Source organism: Grammomys surdaster, unplaced genomic scaffold, assembly GCF_004785775.1.
Source record: "Grammomys surdaster isolate TR1022 unplaced genomic scaffold, NIH_TR_1.0 165, whole genome shotgun sequence".
Classification (NCBI taxonomy): Eukaryota; Metazoa; Chordata; class Mammalia; order Rodentia; family Muridae; genus Grammomys; species Grammomys surdaster.
In genome coordinates, this window is record NW_021604613.1 from 19,917,864 (window position 1) to 19,942,520 (window position 24,657).

The 24,657-nt window shown below is 39.0% G+C and overlaps 2 protein-coding genes across 8 annotated transcripts in view; both read left to right on the top strand.

Annotated features, from left to right (window-relative positions):
• The window catches only part of Unc80 (unc-80 homolog, NALCN channel complex subunit), a 188,098-nt gene extending 166,207 nt beyond the window's left edge, over window positions 1-21,891 (top strand). For 3 of the 4 annotated variants that reach the window (XM_028765643.1, XM_028765645.1, XM_028765644.1), the window contains 9 exons: window positions 470-654; window positions 1,255-1,420; window positions 2,735-2,914; window positions 5,740-5,878; window positions 8,239-8,295; window positions 15,279-15,360; window positions 16,454-16,565; window positions 17,122-17,321; window positions 18,037-21,891. In XM_028765643.1, the coding sequence (XP_028621476.1) occupies window positions 470-654; window positions 1,255-1,420; window positions 2,735-2,914; window positions 5,740-5,878; window positions 8,239-8,295; window positions 15,279-15,360; window positions 16,454-16,565; window positions 17,122-17,321; window positions 18,037-18,303 (1,388 nt within the window). In that variant the 3' untranslated portion in view covers window positions 18,304-21,891. The remainder of the gene's footprint in view (window positions 1-469; window positions 655-1,254; window positions 1,421-2,734; window positions 2,915-5,739; window positions 5,879-8,238; window positions 8,296-15,278; window positions 15,361-16,453; window positions 16,566-17,121; window positions 17,322-18,036) is intronic. The other variant, XM_028765646.1, reaches the window with a different exon arrangement.
• Window positions 21,892-23,035: 1,144 nt separating this feature from the next.
• Window positions 23,036-24,657, top strand: part of Rpe (ribulose-5-phosphate-3-epimerase) — an 18,537-nt gene continuing 16,915 nt past the window's right edge. The window contains exons 1-2 of one of the 4 annotated variants that reach the window (XM_028765569.1): window positions 23,042-23,222; window positions 23,819-23,849. Coding sequence is in view for 2 of the 4 variants with exons in the window: in XM_028765567.1 (XP_028621400.1) it covers window positions 23,112-23,222; window positions 23,819-23,838 (131 nt within the window). In the remaining 2 variants the exon portion in view is untranslated. Of the gene's footprint in view, window positions 23,234-23,818; window positions 23,850-24,657 lie in introns of all 4 variants that reach the window. The other 3 variants (XM_028765567.1, XM_028765568.1, XM_028765570.1) reach the window with 3 other exon arrangements.

Genomic DNA, 24,657 nt, shown 5'->3' on the forward strand with positions numbered 1-24,657 from the left:
GAAAGAAAGAAAGAAAGAAAGAAAGAAAGAAAGAAAGAAAGAAAGAATACTACACAGGGCTTGCCCAGAAGGGTGCTCAGTTGCCCCAAAGTCCAGCATAAACAAAGGCATAAGAAGTCAGGCTCAAACAAAATTCAGGCCAGGAGAGAAACACATGAGTTGTTAGAGAACACAGAAGAGCATGAGAAAACGGAGCTTACTATGGGAGACCAGGAATAAAAAACTTGAAGAAAAATTTCTCATTCCATTACACTTCCCACCTTTTTAATGAAGGTATTATTATTTTTCTTCCTTAGTCAAGCCAGTATACCTTTTTTTTTTTAATTGTGTTTTAGCTGGGGTTGTAGGCAATATGCTAACAATTCCATTGAGCTGCTGTGAGAAAGCCTATGGGCCATAGAGGAGTGGCTGTGGGCAGGGTTCTGAGACACAGGCCCTCAGGCTCCTCTTCTCTCTTCCTGCTATGAAGCTCTCAAGGTTATTCTCATCTGCTTCGAGAGGCAGCTGGGAAGCCAGTGGTACTGGCTGAGCCTGCAGGTGAAGGAGATGGCTCTTCGGAAGGTGGGCGGCCTGGCCCTGTGGGATTTCCTCGACTTCATCGTGCGCACCCGGATACCCATCTTTGTTCTCTTACGCCCTTTCATCCAATGCAAGGTGTGCAGCGCTGTTCCTGCAAGAACATGCAGTTTTCCATTAAGGCAGTAGTGCTGGCTGGATGGGTGCTTGGTGCATGGGTACGTGGGTGGGTGCGTGGGTGCGTGGAATACACAGGACACATACATGCTGCTGCGGTCAGTTAGCTGGGAGCATTAACACCCTGTTTGGTGAGGAAACAGCCTCAAGCAAGCCTCCAAAGAGTAGTTCACATCCAAAGTACCTTCTCACCTAGTAAAGTCTGCCAAACGTATTTTCATCCCATTCATCACCCAAGTCCCTTTCAAAAAGGAGAAAAAAAAAATAGCCCCATGGAATGTTCTGGAGAATGTATTCCCACGGCAGTAGCATTATTTGAAATCTACTATTAAAGAAACATGGGGGAAAATGGGAAAGTTAGGCTTCTTTTTCCTTCCATTGTTTATCTACCCTTTTATTTTTCTCATGTCCCTATTTCTTAGGGTAGAGTCACTAAGCAATGGCATTGCGTGAGCAATGCCCCTTCCTGTGCATCACTTTCTGTTCTTCCTGTATCTATGAAGTCAGTAGGCATCGTACATGGGGAAACAGGGTTCTGAGCATGCAATACCTTCCTTTTAGCTACTGGCCCAACCAGCAGAGAATCATGAAGAGCTTTCTGCCCGACAACACATCGCAGACCAGCTGGAGCGGCGCTTCATTCCCCGGCCTTTATGCAAGAGCTCCCTCATTGCGGAGTTCAATAGTGAACTGAAAATTCTGAAAGAGGCAGTCCACAGTGGATCAGGTAAGAGTGCATGGTATCCTTTGAACCTGACAGATGGGATTCACAGCTTACAAAGAATCCTCTGCCTAGCTCACTGCTCTTTGCAGGAGTCATGTATGTCTGAACTATGTTAATATACCAGTTGATTTGATCATGTGGTCAAGTCTAACAATAAAACAAATATCAAATGGCTGTCTTGGGAATTTAGCTACATTCTTTTCCTGAATGTTTTTAAATATATTTTTTAGTGGTTAGGCTCATAAATATTTAGTAAGAGGAAAATGTGTTTAGATTTTTTCCTTCCCTTTTTGATAGAGGAATTCAATTTATCAAACATATAAGTTCACAGGTGTTATTTCCTTTAATCCACACAAATGTCTGAAATATGTGTCATTCAAAGCACAATTTAAAAGGGAGGAACTTGACACTCAGAGGATTAAATAGCTTATATACAGAGAAAGTGAAGCTGATGGGTGCCTTTACACTAGATTAGTGTACTGGATTCTAAATTCTCTTAACATTTCTCAAATCAGAATGCCCCCCCTAAGTGGAGTTTACAGGTGGAAAATATTTCAAACTATTTGAAAGCCCCCCCACACCCCCACCCCACCTTGGGTCTGTATTACTTACTCTGAAGTTCCTTGAACAATGAGGAAATTAAATCACTGTTTACCATTAGAGGGCAGTCGTCGCCCATATGTAAAAGTATGAGACTTTTGCTTTCTAAGATGTTGACTGTTGTTTGAATATGTTCAAAACACAGATATTACAAGGTGCAATATTGGTGATATTAACACACTGCCATTCAGATATTCCACAAACTCTGATGAGGTCGTCTGCCACAAAGCTGAGGCGTTTCTAATGCTGTTGTCGTCTACAGAAAAGGAGATTGAGAAAGGCTTGACTGTGTGCCCCGATTTTGCTATTAGGTTCATAGCAATACACCAGTTTCCTTATTATCCCTATATACTCACGCAGAGTGCACATGCCATAGTACAACCAAGGTTTGGAAATCAGCAATTCAAGTCAAAAGTGGCTGTTATCCTATTAGCTTAAGCAAATGGAAAATAAACACACAGAGAAAGGAAACTGCAAAAACCTTTTCCTTTCTTTGGTAAGGATTTCAGGCCTTCATAAAAAAGCTATTCACGTAGAGCACACCAGGGGCCAATTCTGACTTTTTTGTTTCCTGAATTTCTTGTGCAACTTTATCTTAATACTCCTTAGTATCGGATACACTAGTAATTTAAAACAAAATAGTCAAAGAGAACTTCGAAGCAAACATTTGTTTTTCATGACCTTAACCCACGTTTCCTTTGGTCTCTCAATCCCTAGCCTACCAAGGAAAGACATCCATCAGTACTGTAGGCACATCCACCTCTGCCTACCGCCTGAGCCTGGCCACCATGTCTCGCTCCAACACAGGCACGGGCACAGTCTGGGAGCAGGACAGCGAGCCATCCCAACAGGCTTCACAAGACACTCTCAGTCGGACCGATGAGGAGGACGAAGAAAGTAGGTCACAGCACAGAACCTAAGCAAGCAACACAGCCTGCCTGGTCATGCTAGTGAGGGCCTAGGAACGATGTCTGCCCTTCCAGCTATTTCTGGGACAGCTCCCCATGGTCATTCGTTTTTAAAGAGGCTTCAAAATGAAGTTGATATTTGTGGACATTCAGGGGAATAGTATGTATCTGACCTTTCCTTAGAAATTTCACTTAAAGTCTCCTGGACATCCTGGCTAGAGGAATGGCCAGCTCTAAGGTCCTATCTGCCAAAGAAAAGTGGTGAGCGTATGCATGTTGTATTCAGAAAACACCAGCTGTCTATAGCAGCCAGGGTGAAATTAAAAGGATGTCTGAAGGGAAACAACTTAAATTTGAGTTTAGAGGCTTTCCTGTAATGCATTTATCCCAGGAATTTCTAATGTGTTTGCAAAGATTTACTATTGCAAAAAAAAAAAATTAACAGATCTATAAAAACTGCACATGTATGCTTAAGCAAGGTAGGGTTTAAAAGCAAAAGACTGGTGAGTTTCCATTAACTGTCTCCATCATATCAGGGGCTTCTTAAACTGCATTTATTATCTTCCACTTGTGTTTTTAGACGCTCTTACATAATGCTTATTGAACAGTTGTACCTTTAAAATTGAGAATAATATCCAAGAGCTCCTCTATGCCAAACAGAACCCACAAAAGGCCTCTCTCTGTACTAAGGTAGGGGAATGGAAGTTGAACTTAGAATTTTAATTAACAAAGATGAATAAGAATATTTTAATGTTTCCCTACAGCAAGGTATATAAGATGGAGAAAGAAATGCATGCTTTGTCAAAATACTTTTTATGAATATTTGCAGATTTAGTTTGGGGATTAGTTATTTAAGGTACTAATCATATTTTAAACACCTTATAAATAGTCACCTGATGACTACTCATTGGACATACATCCAGAGTTGTACACTGTAAGAGACCAAGATGAGAAGTTTACTTTTTAAATGTTTTTCTTTATTTTCATTTGAGGCAAAAGTATCATGAGGCCCAAGCTGGCCTTCCATCCCCTATATTGCCGATGACCTTGGCTATCCGATCCTCCTGTCTCTACCACTGACTCCTGAGATTGCAGTCATGAGCATGCATGATCCAGCACCCTGGATCCCTGCCATTCTAATTTAGAAGAGTCCATCTCGTTTTATTTGCTAGTACTAGGGATTGTGGTGCTGGGGACTGAACCCAGGATTTCGTCTCTGTAAAGCACTGGCAAGTACTCTACCACTAACCATAATCTAACAGCAAGAATGAGCAGTTTAAACAGTAGGTTCTGATACCTATGTGAAATCTAAAGCTAATTCTGCTTTCTTTTTAATACATGAAATAGTATCTACCAAGATGTTTTTTTAATGATGGGGAATGAGGACACCTATGATTCCTAAGATTAAGTCTGTGTTAGGTAACTTTGTGGATAAGTAGTTGGCCTAGGACAGTAGGAAGCAGTTGACAGTATGGAAGAAAAATAGAGATGATTTAAACAGAGATATTCTTGAGTGAGACTCAATACTCATATAGTGGTGGTGGTGGGGTCAGAAGGCATATAGACTTTTGTTAATACCTCTCTCGGATGTCTCATTTATCTCAGTGAAATTAAGATCATTGATAAGTGATGCATTACAGTTGTGATGTGGGTGAGTATTAGTTTATATGGAGAATTCGTGAAAACAAGATTAACTGTTTTAATTGAAACTGGTCTTCCAACCATAGACGCATGTATTAAGACCTATCTGGTGTAGAACAAGAAACCATGAGAAAGATGTTCTCTGTCTTCTATGATATTAGAAGTAATCTTGTAAAGAAGGAGATGTTTACAAACAGCACTTAAAAGGATTAACAGAGGAAAACACATGCTTAATGAGCAAACAAATGATAAAGAGATGTTAAAAGACACAAATTCAAATGACAATGAGAATATAGGAAAGGCTTTTGTAAAAATAGTTCAATGCATTTTATCATATTTTCCATATTTTTTAATTTCGTTGTAAACACACTGCAACGGGAGTATGTCAAGACTCAACTCAAGTCATTGTATAAAAAATTAAAATTTATAGCAATTTCTATATTTATAATTTTATTTGAAAAGTATGTTAGAAATATAATTTAGAGTATTCTAAATAATGTTAGATGACCTTACATGGTAACATACATTTGCAAAACAACAAAATTTGTTTATTGAAGTTTATGTAGTTTAATAAAAAACCATGCTAGATCTTTTATTATAAGGTCAACTTGACACAAATACTGTGCCAAAGCTAACTTTCATATGGATTTGGGCATATTAATTTCTGCTTCTATGGGAAAATTGCCTCTTTAAATTTTAAAATTTAGATTAAAATAAGCACTTATTTCAGGATGTTACAGTTTTCAAGCATTTCTCCTAAAATATCTGAAATATTCCTTCCCACAACAGGCTAGAAATTGTTGAATGGACTGAATAGTTTTTGAATGTCAAAGGAATGTAGTTAACGCGTTCAAAATTAACTACCAATTAAACTATTCCTGCAATAGTCTTTGAAGGCACATGTTGATTTATTTTGATAAGAGTAAGAAGCTTACATATGTTTTGTGAAGGCTAGTCTAGTATGAGAAGGTAGGAAGTGTGTACACATGAAGAGCTATCATTGCTTTACCTGGGGTGTAAGTTTTTATATGTACAAAGATGGCTATGATTGTTTAGCCTTAGAGACAGCCCTGAGGTTGTACCTAAGACAGGAAAGGAACTCACGTACAGTGGGCTGGAGCTATCTGATAGGTGTCATGGTGTTGTAACACTTGATCTCTCCCTCGCTTTCAGATGACTCTGTAAGCATGCCCAGTGTGGTAAGTGAACAAGAAGCGTGTCTCCTGGGCACCATTGGAAGGAGGCGGTTCTCCAGCCACGTCTCCAGCATGTCTGCACCTCAGGCTGAGGTGGGCATGTTACCCAGCCAAAGGTAAAGGGCTATGACTTTCTTATAGTCTGCACTTGGGGGGGAGGGGCGCAAATACACTCACATTATCCTATAAAGACATAAAGAGAAGGAAGCATGGGTAATGTTTCTAGAGAAACTGTACAACGAAACATTTTCAAGTAGGTTCCTAAGGGTAATAGTTATAGATTTCTAAGCCAGGCTTTAGAATAAGTCCATACCCTCAGGTCCAAGTATTGGCTTTCACTGATATTCATAAATATGATCCTTTTATTCTGGTCAATGACATCCTCATATGTCAGATTTATCGTCAGGCAAGATGAGTATTTGGCAAGAGTAGAGCACTTTACTAGATACTCTAGGCATCTAGCCTTTTGCAGTATCCTTCCTGTTCATCTGCATGTAGGAATGCTTCACCAAGCAGAAAATATACCTCTGACACTGTGTAGACCATGGACAGGCCTCTTAAATACAGCTCACAGTTTCCCCAGCTATGAGCTGAGGTAGGCTAAAATGATGTGTAGGGGAACTCTTGTATCAATAACTCTAAGATTCAGTGATAAAACCACTTTAAGCATTTTCTTTTACTGTTATCTGCTATATAAGAATGTAATTTAAAAAAAGATCCACTCAGGGGCTCTTAGTCATTTAAACCTTTTATACTTGAGGAAAACAATAATACATAAATCAAAACCTAAATTTATATTTAAATAAACATTCATATTTGAATTTTACATATTTTAAATAAAATTATAATATAAAATATCAACATGAAAGTTTATCTGTTTTTTAACAACTAATATGTTCATTTAGGATAATTGATGATGACTGAGTTTGAAAGTGTTATTTTATGTTTTGTAATGTTGGGATTCAACACATAGTTTCCCATGCTAGGCAACTGAGCTATATCCCCAACCACTGTTACTCGTTTTTAGCACCCATAGCACAATTCACACATAGACTATAGTATTAATAGAAATATGTGATTGGGTTCAAATTAAGCTGATTTATATACAGGAGTAATTCTATCATATCTAAACCACTCAATAAATAGTTCACATAATCTAGCATTTGATAATTTCCCTTTAAGCAGAAATGATTTTATACATAAAATGAATAACCAAAGAGCCAAACAACATGTCCAAAAAGGTAACATGAACAGTTAATGTTGGTATCATTAGTTTATTCTTAGTTGTTAACTATCTACATGTTAGTATTGAGAATAAAACTAGAATAGGAATTTTAATCAGAGAGGTTTTGAGCTAGTCAAAATAAGTCCAATGACTAATTCTTTCTGTGTGCACAATAAGAGATCAATTTATTTTCAGGAAGAATTTTTACCTAGTATAAATGTATACCAGAAGTTAAAACAAACAACAAACAGATAAAAAAGCAAAGATACTGTAGCAAATCATTTTGCTATTCAGTTACATTTTGGAAAACTGTAGAAGGGGAAACTATCTTTGTCCATTACAAAATAGTGATCGTCTTCCTGGGGACACAGACTAGTTTTACAGTCAGTTCTTTGGGAATAATCCCCTTAGTTTTGTAGATGCTTAACTCTATGGAACTTAATACACATATATTAAATGCATTACATTTGCTTAGATCAGTGCTAGGCCTGAGGAGAAAGTAGATAAAATATAGCACAGCTTGCATTCACAAATATATCAGTTCAACTGCATCCAAATATGTGGATAAACTATTATTTGCTTATCAAATGACAGGCTTCTGTTACAGTTACAATTCAGTCACTAGAGAATAGAGAAACAAATGTGAGTTCCTTGTAACTTGTTGAAGATACCTTCAGTTTGTTTACTGACATTTCCATTGCCCAATTAGCAGGGGAAGTTGGGCTCTTTCTTTGCCTTCCTTAATGGTGTTAGTTTTCAGACTTTGGTTGTGGACATTCCTGGTAAGTGGTTTCTGTGTGGTAATGTTAGGGAGTACGATAAAATGTGGGGTCTGGTCATTGAAATACTGTGTCTGTAAGATAAGATAAAAATAATAACCACCTAGCCAAATGGCTATCAAAAAGATCATAGATACGTCTTCTACAGATCTACTCTGCCATGCATTTTCGAGCTCATTTGTCTATTTGGAGCTCATTTTAACTCTTGACCAATAAACAGATCACTCCTCTGAGAGTCGTACCCATCTGAAGTCTTTCCTTCCCCCATTGCCTTGAGTCCTATGTCTTGACAAACCCAGCACAAGGTGAAATGGTTGACTGTCTCCTTTTCCTTCCTTGTTCTGTTAAACTTATTTTCAGTTCTTGGAAACAGAAAATTGCATGTCCCCCCTTTTCCTGTTTTTTTCTCTTTCTATTTTTTCTTTTTGCATTTTCTTTCCCTAAATGCTTCATCTCCCTACCCCTCCTGCAGTGAACCTAATGTCCTCGATGACTCCCAGGGCCTGGCCGCCGAGGGCAGCCTCTCTAGGTACAGTGTCAAAGCTACCTGTCTATTGGTGTCTGTGCTGGGAAACTAGCTGTTCCCTGTCGCCTCCGTCTCTCTGTCTCCTCCGTCTTCTATTGCCCGTCTTGGTATCTCTTTCCATCCCTCGCCCTTTGTTGTTCATGAACTCACAGGCCTGGAAGTCAAAGGTGTAGCAAACCCTCCTTCTTTACAGGTTCAGAGATCACAAATAGTCTAAAAACCTCAATTGAAACAACAACAGAATTCTCTATGAGGCATGTCTAATGGCTGTCTAAAATGTTTGCTATACCAAGGGCTAGGGTTGTACTTCAGTGGTAAAGCACATGTTTAACATGTGCTAGACTCTGGGTCCAATACCCAGCACCTCCTCCAAAGTTTGTTAGACCAAACATTAAATTGCTCCCACCTAATCATTCCTGTCCACACTGATGTTCATTGACATCAGCCAGTGATGTCAATGGGGGCCTTCTTAGAACAACTCCCTCTCAGGGAGCCCCTGTACGCATCCAAGTCAGATTTATTAGCCAATACCACAGATGGTAAGAAAGCAGCAATGCTGTGAGGATAGCAGTGTCACTGCAGTTTGTGTGGTTGCTGCTGTTCACTATGCACTGCTTGGCATGTCTCTATGGTAGCCTGTTCAAGCACACATAAAGAATATTGCTTCTAGCACAAAGATGACAATTCAAAAACTTGCCACGAAAAACCAAATGTAAACTTTTCTTGATAAGTAGTAAGAGAAGTAGTACAATGGACACATTATTCCTAGACTATTTGCTTAAGCCTTCAGAAATGGGTACTGCACCTTTAACACTCAGATAAACCACGTCAAACATTCCTAATCTTGTGCTGTTGATTGACACCTCTCAACTAATCCTCATTAGGGGCAATGCTTCTTGTCCATCACTAGAGTGTCTCTGTCCCATGTCAAGTGAAAGCAGTCCCAGGGCTGCGTTCTAGAGTGAGTACAATACCCTTGTGTTTATTGCTTTACCACAAAGATGAGGAAATGTTGAGAGGCCGTTCCTGTGAAAGGTCTTTTGTTTTCTTTGCATCTTGTTTGGATTTCACATTTTCTTCTGCAACTGAAAATGGGAAATTTAGTTCATCATCAGGTCTATTTTTTTTAAACTGGATCCATAACTCATGACATTCATTTGTGTTTGCGAGCCCTTGATTGGACAGATTAGTCTCTTGTTGGTAAATGTGCAAGTGCTGCACAGTCCAACCTTAATTCCTTAATTAGCAGTAGTTGTAAGACAAAGCAGCTTCAGAAACAAGGTCCTGGAGAAGGTTTTCCTTAACTGTTTGTAGGGTCTGCAGAGCTTTCAACAAATCTAAGAGGGGCAGCAATGCTTTTAAAGATGTAACTGTTCAATGCTTAAAATTGCATATAGGAAACCTTAATTTCAGAAGGCAGGATCAGGGGCCAATTAAGAGTAGAAAACATTAGTCAGGCTTTGATTTTGATAGCTTTGTGCTCAGAGCTTTCTAATTAGTCCAGATTCTGCTTCTGCTATCGTAAGTCACCATCCAGTGTGTGCAAGAGGAGACAGGAACAAAGTTTGTTTTTATTAATTCACTAAAGGACTTGGGCTTCTCTAGCGAGCTCAGGATTCAAATGACTGGAGTTATTGAGCTAATTCAGTCTGTGTTGCATTCAGTGCACAGGGAGGAAGCTCAATATCTGTGCTAGGTTTGAGGATAAGTTCAGAGGCAGAATTAGAGAGCTCATTGTTGAAAGAATTAATCATGCCAGCATTTTGATGAGCATCTTAAACCAGCTGTTACTGGTCTGTTGCTGTTGCTCTTGCTGTTTCCCTCTGGTCTTTGGTGTTAGTCACCAAACCCAGCTGTAGTCAGTTAGAAATGTGAACAAATTGCTGTGGATTCTGAAACAGTTTCATTAATGAGGCAGTGTCCCAGCAGTCAGTAGCATATCCACTTCTGCTATATGCTGCAAGGCATTGTGTCAGCAAGCTCTCTTTGAAGAGTAAGTCTGGGCATTTGCTTAAAAGGGGATTTTATAAACTGGCACGTTTCGTTGGCAGGCTTTCTTACTTTTCCACACAAGAATTCTTTAGGCACATGATTAAAATCCAAAAATAGAGAGGCAGTAACCACATGAATTACATTTAACACACACTCTGGTATTTAAGATCTGAGGTACACTCACAGTTATCCTGAAGAAAGTCTAACCCAAGCTAACTGAGAAGCAAAGCAGGAGCATAGTAAACCCTGCCATGTCCACCCCCTTATTTTGTGGCTTAACTCTTTTAGGACTTTGCTTCTGACAGGCCACTTGTTTTAGACAAAAGTGGCAAGTTGGATTGAGTAGTCTGAGGGAGGAAGACACCAAGATAACCAGATGAGTAAATGGGGACTCAAACAAAAATTTACACACCAATTGGAAACTTCTAAGATTTTTTACCAAATTGCACAAATACATTCCTTTTAAAGACCCAGCCACCAAAGTGCCTATCAGAAACATTGTTTTCTGTTGTCTGGTTCTATTTCTTAAATTTTCCATTAAGAATTAATAATCTAAGTCAAAAATCCATGGAAGAGTTTTCTTCTCTGGAGAACTCTGCTCTACAAACAGAGCAGAGTTCTATAAAAACTCATCGTGGAGTTTCCTCAAACACATATAGGCATATTTTACCTCTGGAATAATAGAGATCTAGAGAAGTCCTTGGGGCTGGATTTTTATAGTTGAGAACCAGATTTTCTTTAAACATATTAGGATAGTTTAAAAACAGGAGTCGATGGCAAACTCTTAATTTAAAAGGAAATTATCATGCCATTGTATTCCCATAAAAGTTAATCACAGTGAAAATTAAGAATGCCGTCCAAGTTTGAACAAGACTGTAGTCTAGATGAGATAACAACCTATGTAGAATACCTACCTCATGCTCATATATAGCCATAAAGGCATGAAACCTTGCCAGGTTCTCTTCAAGTACAAGGATGATTCCACCAGCCTGCAATGTAGCTGAAAAGGCAGGGCCAGGACATGCACTATCTCCCAAGATGTCTAAAATCCAGTCATTCCCTACAATCTGATCTGAGCCTCTAGTCTGTAAATTCTGTAGCACTTAAAATATATTTTCTTGGGTGCTGTGAAGGCTACATAAACTTTAAACAATTGTTTTGCAAAGAGGAGGAGTAAGCTTTGGTCTTCTGTTCGCCTCCCTGCTGTCTTCCTGTCACTCCTTTAGCATGAGTTGATGAATTCCCACAACAAGGCAATAACTCAGGATAGATGGCTGTGCCAAATGTCTTATGTCCCACTTCTAGAGTTCCAGAACCAAATTAAAGCTGAAGTCAAGTGTACAGAAAGAAGCAATAAGCATACCAATTTAATATTGATAGTGTCATCATCATTTGCTTCTGCTTAACTTTTTATTTATGTGATATGCTGCAATACATAGTTTGCTTTTTATAATTTAATTATACTTGTATTACTGAATGGCTCCTTGTTTATATAAGTCTTTTTTTAAAAGAAATACTATCAGTCATGTTAGGAGTCACACACATATGTATACACTTCAATCCAAGCCCTCATGCTAGAACCGTAAAAAGAGGTAATCTTTGTCAGAATCATTTTCCTAATATTACCTAAATTTCCCTACTTTATAAATTATTTCTTTGTATTATAAATGACAACTAGTTTTTGAAGACCGTTTAAATCGTGACTCTACTGTGCCCTGTTTGAATTTTCTTTTCTAAAGTCTGGATCTTACTATCATTTACCAAGTGATATTTTCAGCAACTCAGAAGCACAGAGAGAAGGAGAAACATGCCAACATGGGCCTGCCATGGAGTCCTAGCCCTTGAGAGGCTGCAGCAGGTAGATGGCACATTCCAGATGCCAGCTGGGGTAACAGACAGAGACCATGCCCTTCTACAACAAAAGACTGCTTACTTAATGAATTGCAAGATGTTAGTTTAAATCTGGAAAGTTTGGGCTGGGCACTGGTGTCAGTACTTCCCTCTAATCAAGCTCTCCAGAGTCAGAGGGATCTCTGAGTTTGAGGCCAGATTGGTCTACCAAGCTAATTCCATGACAGCCAGGGCTACGTACACACACACACACACACACACATAGCCTCTCTCACACACACACATACACAAAGACACATACATACACACATACACACACACACACACACACACACACACACACACACCTGTTTATAAATACATTTAGAAACTTTTATTAGCTTTGATACTTATTGTTCCACCCTATTTGGTTAAGACAATACTAACTGCCATTCTTACAATTAAAGCTTTCAGGAATTCAGTATTCTGTATAGGATAAAGCTTTTGGCATTTGATTCACTGCTCTGACAAACTGTGACTTCATCTTGACTTCTCCATTATTTTTCGTAACTATCATATATGAAATAGATATATTAGTTATTCAAAAGGATTCAGTTGCCTGCTGAAGTATTTGTAAAAAAATTTGAGAGCATCCAATAAATGGAGTAGCTCCCTGATAAGGATGATTCCATTTCTGGCAGACTCTGGATGGGACTACCTCAAAAATTTAAAATAGAAAACAGAACATAATACCGAAAGGTTCTTAGCACAAAGAGCTTGGCTTTCTTCTGGTTCCAACAAATGACTGAAGTATTATATTATGTGAAGAACAGAATCTAAATTGAAGCTAATTTTTATATATAGTTCCAGTTCAAAATAAACTCCAAGAAATGAAATTTTTATACATTGCATTTGTTGTTAGCTTTTTAGCTGTTTGTTATTTATATGACTTAATTCATTGACATGGCAAATACAAATGTCAACATCATCGTTCTAAGGCAAGTATAATTTATTGCCTGAGATGTAGTCCAGAAACATGTTCTGTAATTTCACCTTTGCTGTATACATCACTATATTATTTACATAGATCAGCTGATTTCGGGAGAAACTTGAAAGATTTCTCAGCTCTAAGCCTCTCTATCCATAGAGAAATGTTGATGCTCATAGCCTTCCTCATGGAATAACCATCATGAAATTATGTTATGTTGTGACATTTAACTCTCCAAGTAATATTTTTTTCTTTCTTTTATTGCACTATCTTTTCCTCACAATCTCAGATTACTAAATAAAGATGAGTCAAGAGGACTGCCTCCTAGTCATTTTCTCTGTTCAACTATTTTCAAAATGTATTACCCAGTTCCTTTTAGTATCCTAGAAGCAATAAACTCATTACAAACAGCAAGTGTAAAACAAGAAAGCATGCTATATATGTCACTCCTCATATACAAACCATTTCCCATCAACTAACTTCTTTTCTCTACCTTAATGGGAGGGAGTTGGTAAGTATCAACCTCCCTTTATGGCCAAGGGAACTGAGGTAACATCTAGATGTCAATGAAGAATCCATTCCAATGGTAGCTTTGCTTGGTATTGGAAGAAATGTGTTTCTACTTGTGTCCATATATATACTTTCCAACTTAACAGACACATGTTAAAATGGATAATTAATAAGGAGATGTCATTTCAGACATGCCAGCAACATAGTCTGAACTGATTATCAGAGTGTTCTGCACTGTTTCTTTAGCACAGATGTCCTTCATACAAACTACAAAGTCATAAAGATAATGTACATGTTTGTACATTGAGCTTGATCTTTGGGGAAACAAAGAAATTTTAAGCCCCTCTCTTTTTTGGTATTCTTTGCAGAATTTTGTGTTGCATACACCAATCAGATGCTGTAATCATATCCCTATTTTATAGAAAGTTTGGCAGACCTTATTGAGAATCATTGCTTTCTCTTCTAGGGAAAACATGAGTTGGACTTTAAATAAATGGTATCTTTGACTCCACCAACTGTGATTACTAGCCACTTGTCAGTATGTGAGAAGCATCTGAATGCCCATCTTGCTGATAATTTCTTTTAATAAAAGTGCAATGAGGTATTTAGATAGCACATGATAAATATAGGAAGATGTAGGTATAATCATTTTCTTTTTTTCTGGACAGTTGCTGACTGGGTTCCTTTGTGGGATGTTTTACCCTAGCAATATCTGTAGATGACTCTCCTTTTGCAAAGGCAAAGATGTGATTTAACCATAAATCAATCAATCACATTGACATCAACCACAGAATTAAAACATCACATGGGCACAGTGTTATCTCTCTTTTCATTCTCTCTTCCATTGTAGATAACTATAATGTATGCATGGAGAATGAAAAAGGACCATGGCCCATCTCAGAATGTTCAGATTCACCCAACAGTAAAGTAGCAGACCCTGCCAGAAGTCATTTTGTGCTTATAAGAGACACACATACACAGTAAATTTGGGGGGAGTAGACTACTTCTTTTATCAACTGCACACTTCACTCGAGTGCAGCTAATTGAGTTGTTCTGACAGTTTACTTTGCCAGCCTTTTAAACCTAAAATAATTTTCAAATGTATTTAAATTCTCTACCCATGTGACTATTGATTTGCCAAGCTGTCGCAGAGACTTCAGGCTGCAAACATGTGTTGAATGTGTCCCTTCACCCAAATGGATTCTGTGTCTGATGTGTTCAATATTTGTCCATCCTATTTTCATTTAAATTAGAAGTTTTAAAACAGGTGTTCCCATTTGTGTGACAGAGTTGTTTGTGTGTATTTGTTGCCAGCGTTTCCATTCCCCTTGGAAAAAAATTGAGATTAGAATATGACATGCTAAGCCTTTTGATGGCTCCCAAACCAGGGGTGTTTTCGAACACACATCCTGCTGAATGATAGACACAGCATCAGTGATTGAAAACAGAATCTCAATTTTGAGAGCTTGGGGCTTACAAGGCCTTGTCCTCCTTTCCAAGCCTTTTAAAAAAAAAGCCTACCCCAGAGACTTTTTCCCAACCATCCTTCAAAGATAATGGTATCTTTGAAGTGACTGTTCCATATAAGTGGTTTTGGCTAACACTCATCAAAGATTGGTCCTCTGCACTGTCTCCAGGGTAGACTAATGCTGTTGATGCTTGGCAGGGTGGCAAGTATACAGAGTGAACCTGGCCAACAGAACGTCCTCTTGCAGCAGCCACTGGGGAGGAAGAGGGGCCTGAGGCAGGTAAGAAAACCCTGAAATGCTTAGAGAGTCCTTAAATGCTTTAAGGTGGAAGAGCCACATGCTTGCTAATATTTATTAAGATTACACTTGGCCTTCTAGCCTGAAATAAGCAAGTGTACAGCAACCTTTAAAGCATGGTAAGTGTTTGGACAAGCTGGGCACATGAGGATTCAATTTCAAATATGAAGCTGTTATTCTGCGATGCTGACTTTTTGGTAAGGTACGCCGGGCCTATAATGGGTCTTCTTGTTCACAACTTGGCAAGCTTCTCTCCCAGCCAAACTCACTGGCAGAGCTTGTGTCTGCTGTTACACAGTTCACCAGACATCTGCTTTTATAGAGAGACAAAGACAGGTCCTTCCTCACTCTGAGACTGGGGATTTAATTAATATGAAACATCATTTTTTTTCAGCTAGGTGCTGTGGTGCATACCCACATTCCCAGTACTTCTGGGGCTGAGGGAGGAGGGTTGGGAGTTCAATGCCAGCCTGGGTCACACGGAGTTAGTAGCCAGCCTGGGAGTGGTAGTAGAGGACAGATTTCCTTAGAAGGGACTCCCCTGTTTCTTGGTGGTTTCTCTGTCCCCTTCTGCTCCCTTCTTCCTTCTCCCCCTCACACCTCTCTCTTCTCATCTCTCATTTCTGGATTTCCAGATAGGGTTTCACTATATAGTCCAAGCTGGTGTCACAGGTAATCCTCCTGCCTCACTTTCCCAAGTACTAGGATTCCAGGTACACCCACTATTCCTAGCTCATGTATTATTTTGTGAATAAAAATCTGATCGAAGTTCTGCCTGCAGCATCTGTGGGTGCTTCTTAACTCTAATGTTTTGCTAGAGGCTTAGGTTTCTTAATATATCTGAGAGTTGTGGTATGTTCAGCAATAGCTTCTGATATGCAAAATCAGGTATCGAACATTATTTTTAGTTTCCTATCCATTGCAATTCTCAAATTTTGCATTTCACATCCATTAATGTTCCAAGGCTACAGGAAGGAACAGGTAGGACATCTGAGTCAGAGTCACCTGACCACTGTGCCTGTTTTCTCAGACAGTTGGACTTTCTTGCCAGTTTTATTTTATCTATTTTCTTCAGCTAAGACGCCCTCTCCTGTCGAGGCAGAAGACTCAAACTGAACCCAGAAACCGTCATGGAGCTCGATTGTCCACCACTCGCAGGAGCATTCAACCTAAAACAAAGCCATCTGGTGAGGGAGGCCTCTCGGGTCCCTTCTGACCCTGCAGAAACTGAGCTGATGCAGTAAGCTCACTTTTAGGGAGGTCTTAGGATAAGTTTCCCAGGAAACTTTACTACTTCTTCTTTCCTCATCTTTCCTAATGCTTCCCCATTTCCAGTGAACCTAGGTAAATGGAACAACCCAAGGTAAATTGTTAATATTCTGAACTTGAATATAAAACAAAAGGTTGTAGTTTCTCTACCCAATCCAGGAACTGGAATATTCTGTGTCTTACTAAAGACAAAGAATAACTCATTAGGCTTTTTAGCTGTAGGACCGTCAGTAGGAGGGTCATTATGATAAGTTAACCTTTGCAAATCATATTCTAGGACATTCATGTAGCAATGATTTTCTCTCTTCACTCCTACTCTATATAAGAAGGTGAAATCAAAATATATAAAATGGTCCTATTGGATCTCACTTATTGCAAACCAACAATGTCTTTATGATGAATCACTAGTTCATGCCATTGTTAAACATCAGCAGTCAATTCTTTCCTACTTATTGGTTTGCCTCTTACTTACAGTTGATCAGAAGCGATCTGTGACATTCATTGAGGCTCAGCCAGAGCCAACAGCTGCCCCAACAGACATACTTCCTGCCATGGGCCAACCACAGAACTGCAGCCCAGGCCGAGCTAGGAAGCCAGAAGGAACAGAGAAGCCAGTGCTCACATCCTCCCCTGCCATTGTCATTGCAGATCTTCATAGCCTGTCTCCCAAGCAGGTGAGGGCACTGCAGAGACAGGCAAGTCCTCTTCCCTGAATCCCTATTTGCAGGAAACATTTAGATAGGTTTGTTTCTGTAACATTTTATTGCCAAAACATATAATATTGTTGAAATGGTGGAAAAGAAAATCTAAATAAAGTGTTTGGTCAACAACATATCGATAATTAAGAAAACCAAGAGAAGTCGTAGTGGAAAACATAAAAAGAAATTATTTTTCAGCTGGAATAATCACTGCCAACAGAAATTTGATATGTAGTTGATTTTTCAGTTACAGCAAATGAAGTTACTAGCATCAATGGAGCCTTTACATAGTTTTCTGTGTCCTAAAGATAAGATAGACGTAAAACTTTTCCTCCATTGTTTTAATATTATTTTCTTTTTCTTATATAAATAAATTTCCATAGGTATTATATTCTGATGTGATATTTTTAAAACCTAAATGGTAATATTAGTATACACATTTGCATAGGCTTTTATAGTTAAAAAGAAGTGTAGCACATCAATTTGAATTGGTTCATTTTTATATTCTATAAGTATGCTTCTACCCCTTCCCCCGAAAAACTAAACACTATGTCAAAGGGTAGAGATCCTGCCTATGACATAGGCTGAAATTCACCTTTGATTTCTTGTCCAGTTAGAGACCTACAGAACTTATGTTATTTTCTGGTACCCATCCTACTTGTCTATGATGTTATGATCCTTTTGATCACAGAGTGAGCCCCTTCTTGCTGAAGAAGGAGAAAAAAAAGAGGACACGGAAATACAAGGTGCTGCGGCACACAGCCCCCTCTCTACTCAACTGTCAGACCCCGATGACTTCACTGGCCTTGAAACATCCAGCCTCTTACAGCATGGAGACACTGTCCTTCATATCAGTGAGGAAAATGGCATGGAGAATCCCCTGCTGTCCAGCCAGTTCACGTTCACTCCTCCCGAGCTGGGGGAGACAGACTCAGCGCTAGATGAGTCCCATGTTTAGTTCTGTATTGCAGGAGCTCTACATTCTACAGAAGACTGCTGACCACAGAACACTTCTGATGGAAATTATTAGTTTGAAAACAGCACCTTATAGCCCATGGATGGCATTAAATCTGAGTGCATTTTGCCACCAAAACTCCTGGTATTTCAGAAACAGCTTTAAAAACATCTTAAAAATCAATAGCTGAAAGTCTTTAGTTGTGTGAAGACCATAACAGGGAAGAACAATGGGAAGAGCTGTCTTGCTGCACATTGTGTATAGCTTGCTTTGAGTAGCTAAGAATCTATACTATTACAGACAGTTGAGAATATTTAATATTACTGCCCTCATAATACTAACTATAGGTTCTAAAAGGGAGCGCAGTCTCTTAAGATACTCACATTCTACATCTCACACAATGTTTATTTTTGTAGTTTCAAAATTTTACATTAGGTGGCTATATGCACAAAAATTTACATAGAAACAACCAGCAAGAAAAAGAATTAGAGAAACTAAACTATAAACCCTGCAGCCATTTTGTTTGAGTCAATAATATAGCCGGTTATTTAAAAAAAAAGAAACTACTATTTATAGACTTTTCAAAATTTATTTTTTAACTGTCCTTTCACTATATCCTATAAACCAAAATTCTGATGCCACATATCATTCCATCTCATATCTATTGTATTAGACAGAGAATATTCTAGAATCTCAGATATGATTCTGAATTAATAACATAGACTGCTATATAATTATAAAAAAGCTAAATGTAAATAGTGTTGCTCGAAAGAGATGGCATTCCTACTTCCATCCCTGACGACATCAATGTTCAGATTAGGTCCTATTGGGAAAGAGCATTGCTTTCCCTTACTGTCCTTGTGCCTGCCCCTGAGGGCATATTTTCATACATTAAAGATGTTAGAACTAGATCAGAAAATAACTTTTTCTCAGTTGTCAAATATTCTATGATCCTTAGAAGATCTCAGTTAATGAGAGAAAGTCAGAGTAATAAATTGCTTTATAGACTCAGACAGCTTGTATATATTACAAATAGGGCTTTAACTTGAAGTGCAGTTACTTCAAAAAAAAAAAAAGAAATCAATTTGAAAGGCTTGTCAGGCCAGTACTTAGTGGATTATTGAAGGGCTGGGCATCATACAGTTTATAAATGGTTTTCAAAAGTTTAGCAGTTTACATTAGAGAAATGTAACTACTAAACATTGAAAAATCTCATAACATTACCTACATTGGTGTGTGTGTGTGTGTTTGTGTGTTTGTGTGTTCGTGTGTGTATTAGTCTTCAAATAGAAGTTAGACAGAGATTTTGATTATGTTGAGATGAGTTTAAAATATATTCTATATGCTTAAATGTTGACTATGTTGGCTATGAAATGTATACTATAAAGAAGATACCTATAAACCCATACAATCATAAAGGAAATGATTTTTATGTTAGAATTATTTATTAAATAAGCACAGTGACTTATAAAATCAAATATATTTTGAGGCTATGATCTCATTTACCATGAAAGTTAATCTATAAGTTTACTAGGATAAAATTTAAAATCTCCCAGGTCAGAAAATCAGGGCAGTACCACCTTCTTGGCCTTTTGGCTGAGAACAACTATGGGAAATCCAGGAGACAAACAAACCTTTTCTGTGTTGTAACACCTTCACATCTTTTATACTTAATGCTCATTTCATTTCTAAGTGCAGAAGTAGACATGTAAGTGGTTTTCTGGTTCTAAGCTGAGATATTTTGCCTGTTAAAAACTATGCTGCTCAATTAGCATTAGAGGCCTTATGTTTGGTAATTACAAGTGTCTGAGTTATGTGTATGTCTGTGCTTTGTTCCCTCTTTTGGATTTGTGACTCAAATCTCTATCCTTGTGTCAGATATTTAAGAAGTATAGAGGTCAAAGAATTGTTAAATTCTCAATAGTAATCCTAAATACCTTTATATATTTTAAATGTGTTGGACTGTTTGAGAAATGATTTTACTGGTCTGTCTGCCTTTTAACCTGACTCCTTCACTGTTGTATATGGAAGTCTGTTATAAACTTTTTCAAGAAGCTAAGTAATGTTTTATCTTGGGCAAAAAATGACATCTCCACTCTGAGAAATGGGACTTACAGAGTGGGAGTGCTCTCATCTTGGGACTTTGAGATTTCTCATCGATTCCATTTAATGTGTCCTTAAACGTGTTGACTGTAACGTGTTGAATATTTATGTGTGGTAACTAAAGTATATGTATGTGCATAAGACTGTCACAAGATGTATTCTCAGGAATACTGTTACCTGGAGTTTGAAGGAATAACCTAAAGAAAACAGTTAAGATAAGAGACAAGTTCAAGTTAATTAGCAATCTTTTGTAATATTCAAAATGTGACTAAGAACTAATTATCGCTTTTGATCAATATAATATTAGTAAAATTAGATTATATCTTAATCTGTGATGCTTAATAATATTTATCTCATTTAGAGGAAAGATAAAACAGAAACCCACTTTCCAGGTATTAAAAAATTACACCCAATTAAAATTGCTCCTTTGGAAAATAACTTTATAGAGAGACCTTGGAATAAAAATATATCATCCACGATAGTAGGTACCCATGTGTACTATTCAGATTAAAGCAGTTAAAATCCTGGATGCAGAATTTTCTAGAACAAACATTTTACTTTCGTTTGCAGCATTCAGTGTTTTCTATAATTCTATTAGATTATTTGATTCTTCTGACAAGGGAAGTGAGTTACTGAGTGCCTTGGACCAAGCCACTGAGAATAACAGTGTCAAAGGGCACAACTGTGCACATGGCAGTGCTGGAGGCATCCGTTGGTGTCCTGCTTCAAGCCTCCAAGAGTAACTTAAAACAGGATGACATCTCTCTTTTAGCATCTGTTCTTTTAGTCAGTGAAGAACTTTCTCCACTTTGCTGCCCACCTCCTAGAGTTTCTGAGGAAACAATAGCATATGTACAGAGATCCATAGGGAAGAAAGGGTCATAAATGAATAGAATTATAGTCCAAAACATGAACTAAATACCTTCCTTGAAATACACAGGATACTTTACCAGAGAACTCTCCAGAATTTGCTGCTGTCACATAGAGTCCCACTCTTGCTCTGTGACCTCACACTACCAATCCATGGCCTTGTGTCTCAGCAGTGAGTAAACTGTCCCACTTCCTCATTTACTTTCGTGGGTCTCAGCTGTAGCATTTCAGAAGCAAACTTTGATTTGACACTCAGGAGAATAAAAACAAGTAGAGGGCAGAATGTATTTGGAAAAGTTTATGATAAATTTACTTATATTATTTAAGGATCATTTAGGATCATAAATCTACGTACCTCCATGATATTTTTAATAGTCACTGTGACCATGGGATTAAAGTCCTTTATTAGCCATTTTGTAGGTAAAAACAAAGGATTGACTACACAGCCAACTTCCTTCAGATGACTATAAAGTCTGTTATGTATACTGAATGACCAAAGAGCATGGAAAAATGCATCTGAATAAATACTGAGATGTTTATGAAAGATATTTATGGAAGCTAATGATTTCTGTGTTTGAGTATGCACATATAATAAAATAAATTTAAAATCATTCAATGTGCTCTAATTTCTCTACATTGGAAATGGGCTAGGTCATGTAGGATCATTTTTGGAGGACTGGACTGTGCCTTTCTTTATCTCTTGTTCTTCACACCTCCACTCTATACCTGGCCTAAAGTCACTAATGGGTTAAACACCCCCAGTCCCTCTACCTCCACATCGGATACCTATCTACTCCTGTTTCTAATCTTCTATCTTGCAAAATAGAAGCAGAATGTAGATACGGAAGACAGTGAGCCAACTTGACTTCACAGCCCAAATTATGACCTGCTGGAATGCTGGTATATCCCCAAGTCATGATATTAAAGACTATTGTCCTCTAACTGTGTCCCCCATAGAAACCATGGCATCCAAATTACCACCATGCTTTTAATAAAACTATGAAATCCACTATCCTGTTCTTTAGGAATTGCTCTGTTCCATCCATGTATATCTTCATGTAACTTTTCATTTCTTCCTGACCCAGACTCTGGATACATTTGACATTACAACACTCATCTATTTCAAGAAATATGGCTGAGTAACAACTCTATCAAACTGGCTACTGCAGAAATTCCTACACTGAATACTCAGCAGTCACCAATTATCAGCGGGTTGACTAGGGAACATACCAGAAGAGAGGATTGTAAGAGATGGAGGGTAGGGAAAGTTCTATAAAATGATGCAATTAATGATTGCACAGGCAACTGTGGCTCCCTGCACAAAACCTACAGATACACGAAGTTATTTAAGTAAGAGAGGGATTAATTGGGAAGGAGGGGTCTGGAGGAGTGGCAGGAGAGTAAGGGAGGGTAATGGGGTTGAATATGCTCACAATACATGGCATAGATGTATGAAACAGAAAACAATTGAAAACAAATTCCTACATTGTAGGTGGTAGTCTAGCTGATCTGCCAGTAGCCTTTTTACATTATACTCAATGAACTATTTTTCTTCCAAAAGGAAAAGATGCCATTATACTGAGACGATAGAAGACCCTGGAAAATCTGTGACAAGAGGCAAAGGCGCTGCACCTGGCTCCGCCCCTAGCCAGCCATCTGACAGCCCCACCCCCCCAGGTGGAGGCGGGACTTCCTCGCCGCAGGGCAGCTGCTTCCGGCAGAGTCCGGAAGACAGTGCGAGGCGGGAGGGGGCGGAGCCAGTGCGGCGCGCCCAATCGGGACGAAGTCTTGGCTGGCCCGGGCTCTCGTGGGCTCACTCGCTCTAGGGAACCGGCACCATGGCGTCGGGCTGCAAGATCGGCCCGTCTATCCTAAACAGCGACCTGGCCAACCTGGGGGCCGAGTGCCTGCGCATGCTGGACTCGGGGGCCGACTACCTGCACCTGGATGTAATGGACGGGTAACTCCGCGGGGCTCGGGGCGGGCTGGCCGCGCGGGTCGCGTCGCTGCACCTCAGCGAGCGCCTGTTGGGTGCACGGCGCCCCGGTGTGACGGGCTGCCTCGCCAAGTGCGCTGCTGAGGGCACCGAGCCGGCCCTGGCTGACTTCGGGGCCCAATCCCGGGTCCTTCCTCGCCCTCCGTAACCTGTGGTGACAGGACTCAGGAGCCACCTCCAAGGTTCATGACATTATTGTCGTGAATTCGTAGAGAAACTGAGGCCCAACGGGACAGGCACGACTTGCTCAAACTCAGATAACTAGTTCTTGACAAAGCTGGGAGACAGACTCGTCAAAGCTTGCCAGCTGGATGGGCTTCCGAAGTTCGACCACTTGCCGACTTGTCTTAGGCAAGCCGCTTCAGCCTTCATTGGGATTCGGTTTCAGTGTGGGGAAAATGGAAGTATTATTGATAATAGAACGCTTCCGCGTCTTTGGGAACTTGAAACGAGCAAGTCCAGTGCCTGATATGTAACAGATTCTCTGCTGTTGTTAGTTGTATCGAATAACCATTCGAATTCTGATTTTCCTGTCTATTTTCTCTTCAGGCACCCTGCTCTTCAGGGAGGTCAGTTTTTTGTAAGTAATTTTTAAGCACTGTAGTTACAGTTTATAATGCTCAGAATCAGGGTACAAGTTTCCTAAGTTGGTTCTAAAGTGAGGAAACAAACCTAGACCCAAAGGAGGCTGTAAGACTTGCTCAAGATTACAGAAGATTGTGACAGACTTGGAACTTGAATCTTGGTTTTTTTGAGTAGCAGTTCCCACCGGAAGTTCGCATAGACTTATTAAAAAAAAAATTGGGTTGAGATAGAACAATAAATCTATTTCAAATAAGCAAAATGTGTTTGCCCTCAGTCACATTGGCTAATGTGTGTTATTTACAAACAGGTCGTTAGTTTCTTTTCTTGTTGGGGGTGTTGCTGTTAGTTGTTTTTGAGACAAAGTCTATGTAAATGTAACTGGCCTCAAATTCAAAATCTTGCCTCAGCTTCCCAAATGCTGTGATTACAGGCACAGGTCACCACACTCAGTTACCGGAATTTCTTTTTAAAGTCCCTGGCCTTTTCTCCACAGCAATTTTGTCTCTTTTTGCTCTCTGTAGTTAAATCTCTTGTTTTTCTTATCACTTACTTGAAAGCCCTTGACTGAATAGAATGTACCACAGAGATGGTGTTTGATTTTGGTGCCTAAGAGAATGTAGGGGGTCTCAGCGTGGAACAGACTACATGTATAAGTCTGCTTGATGCAGAGTGAATGGATGGAGACCATTGCTTTCATTTTGCTAATAGGAATGTTGGTGATAGTACTTAGAAGCAGTTGACATTCTGTTCTGGTACTTTCTTTTCTTTTCTTTTCTTTTCTTTTCTTTTCTTTTCTTTTCTTT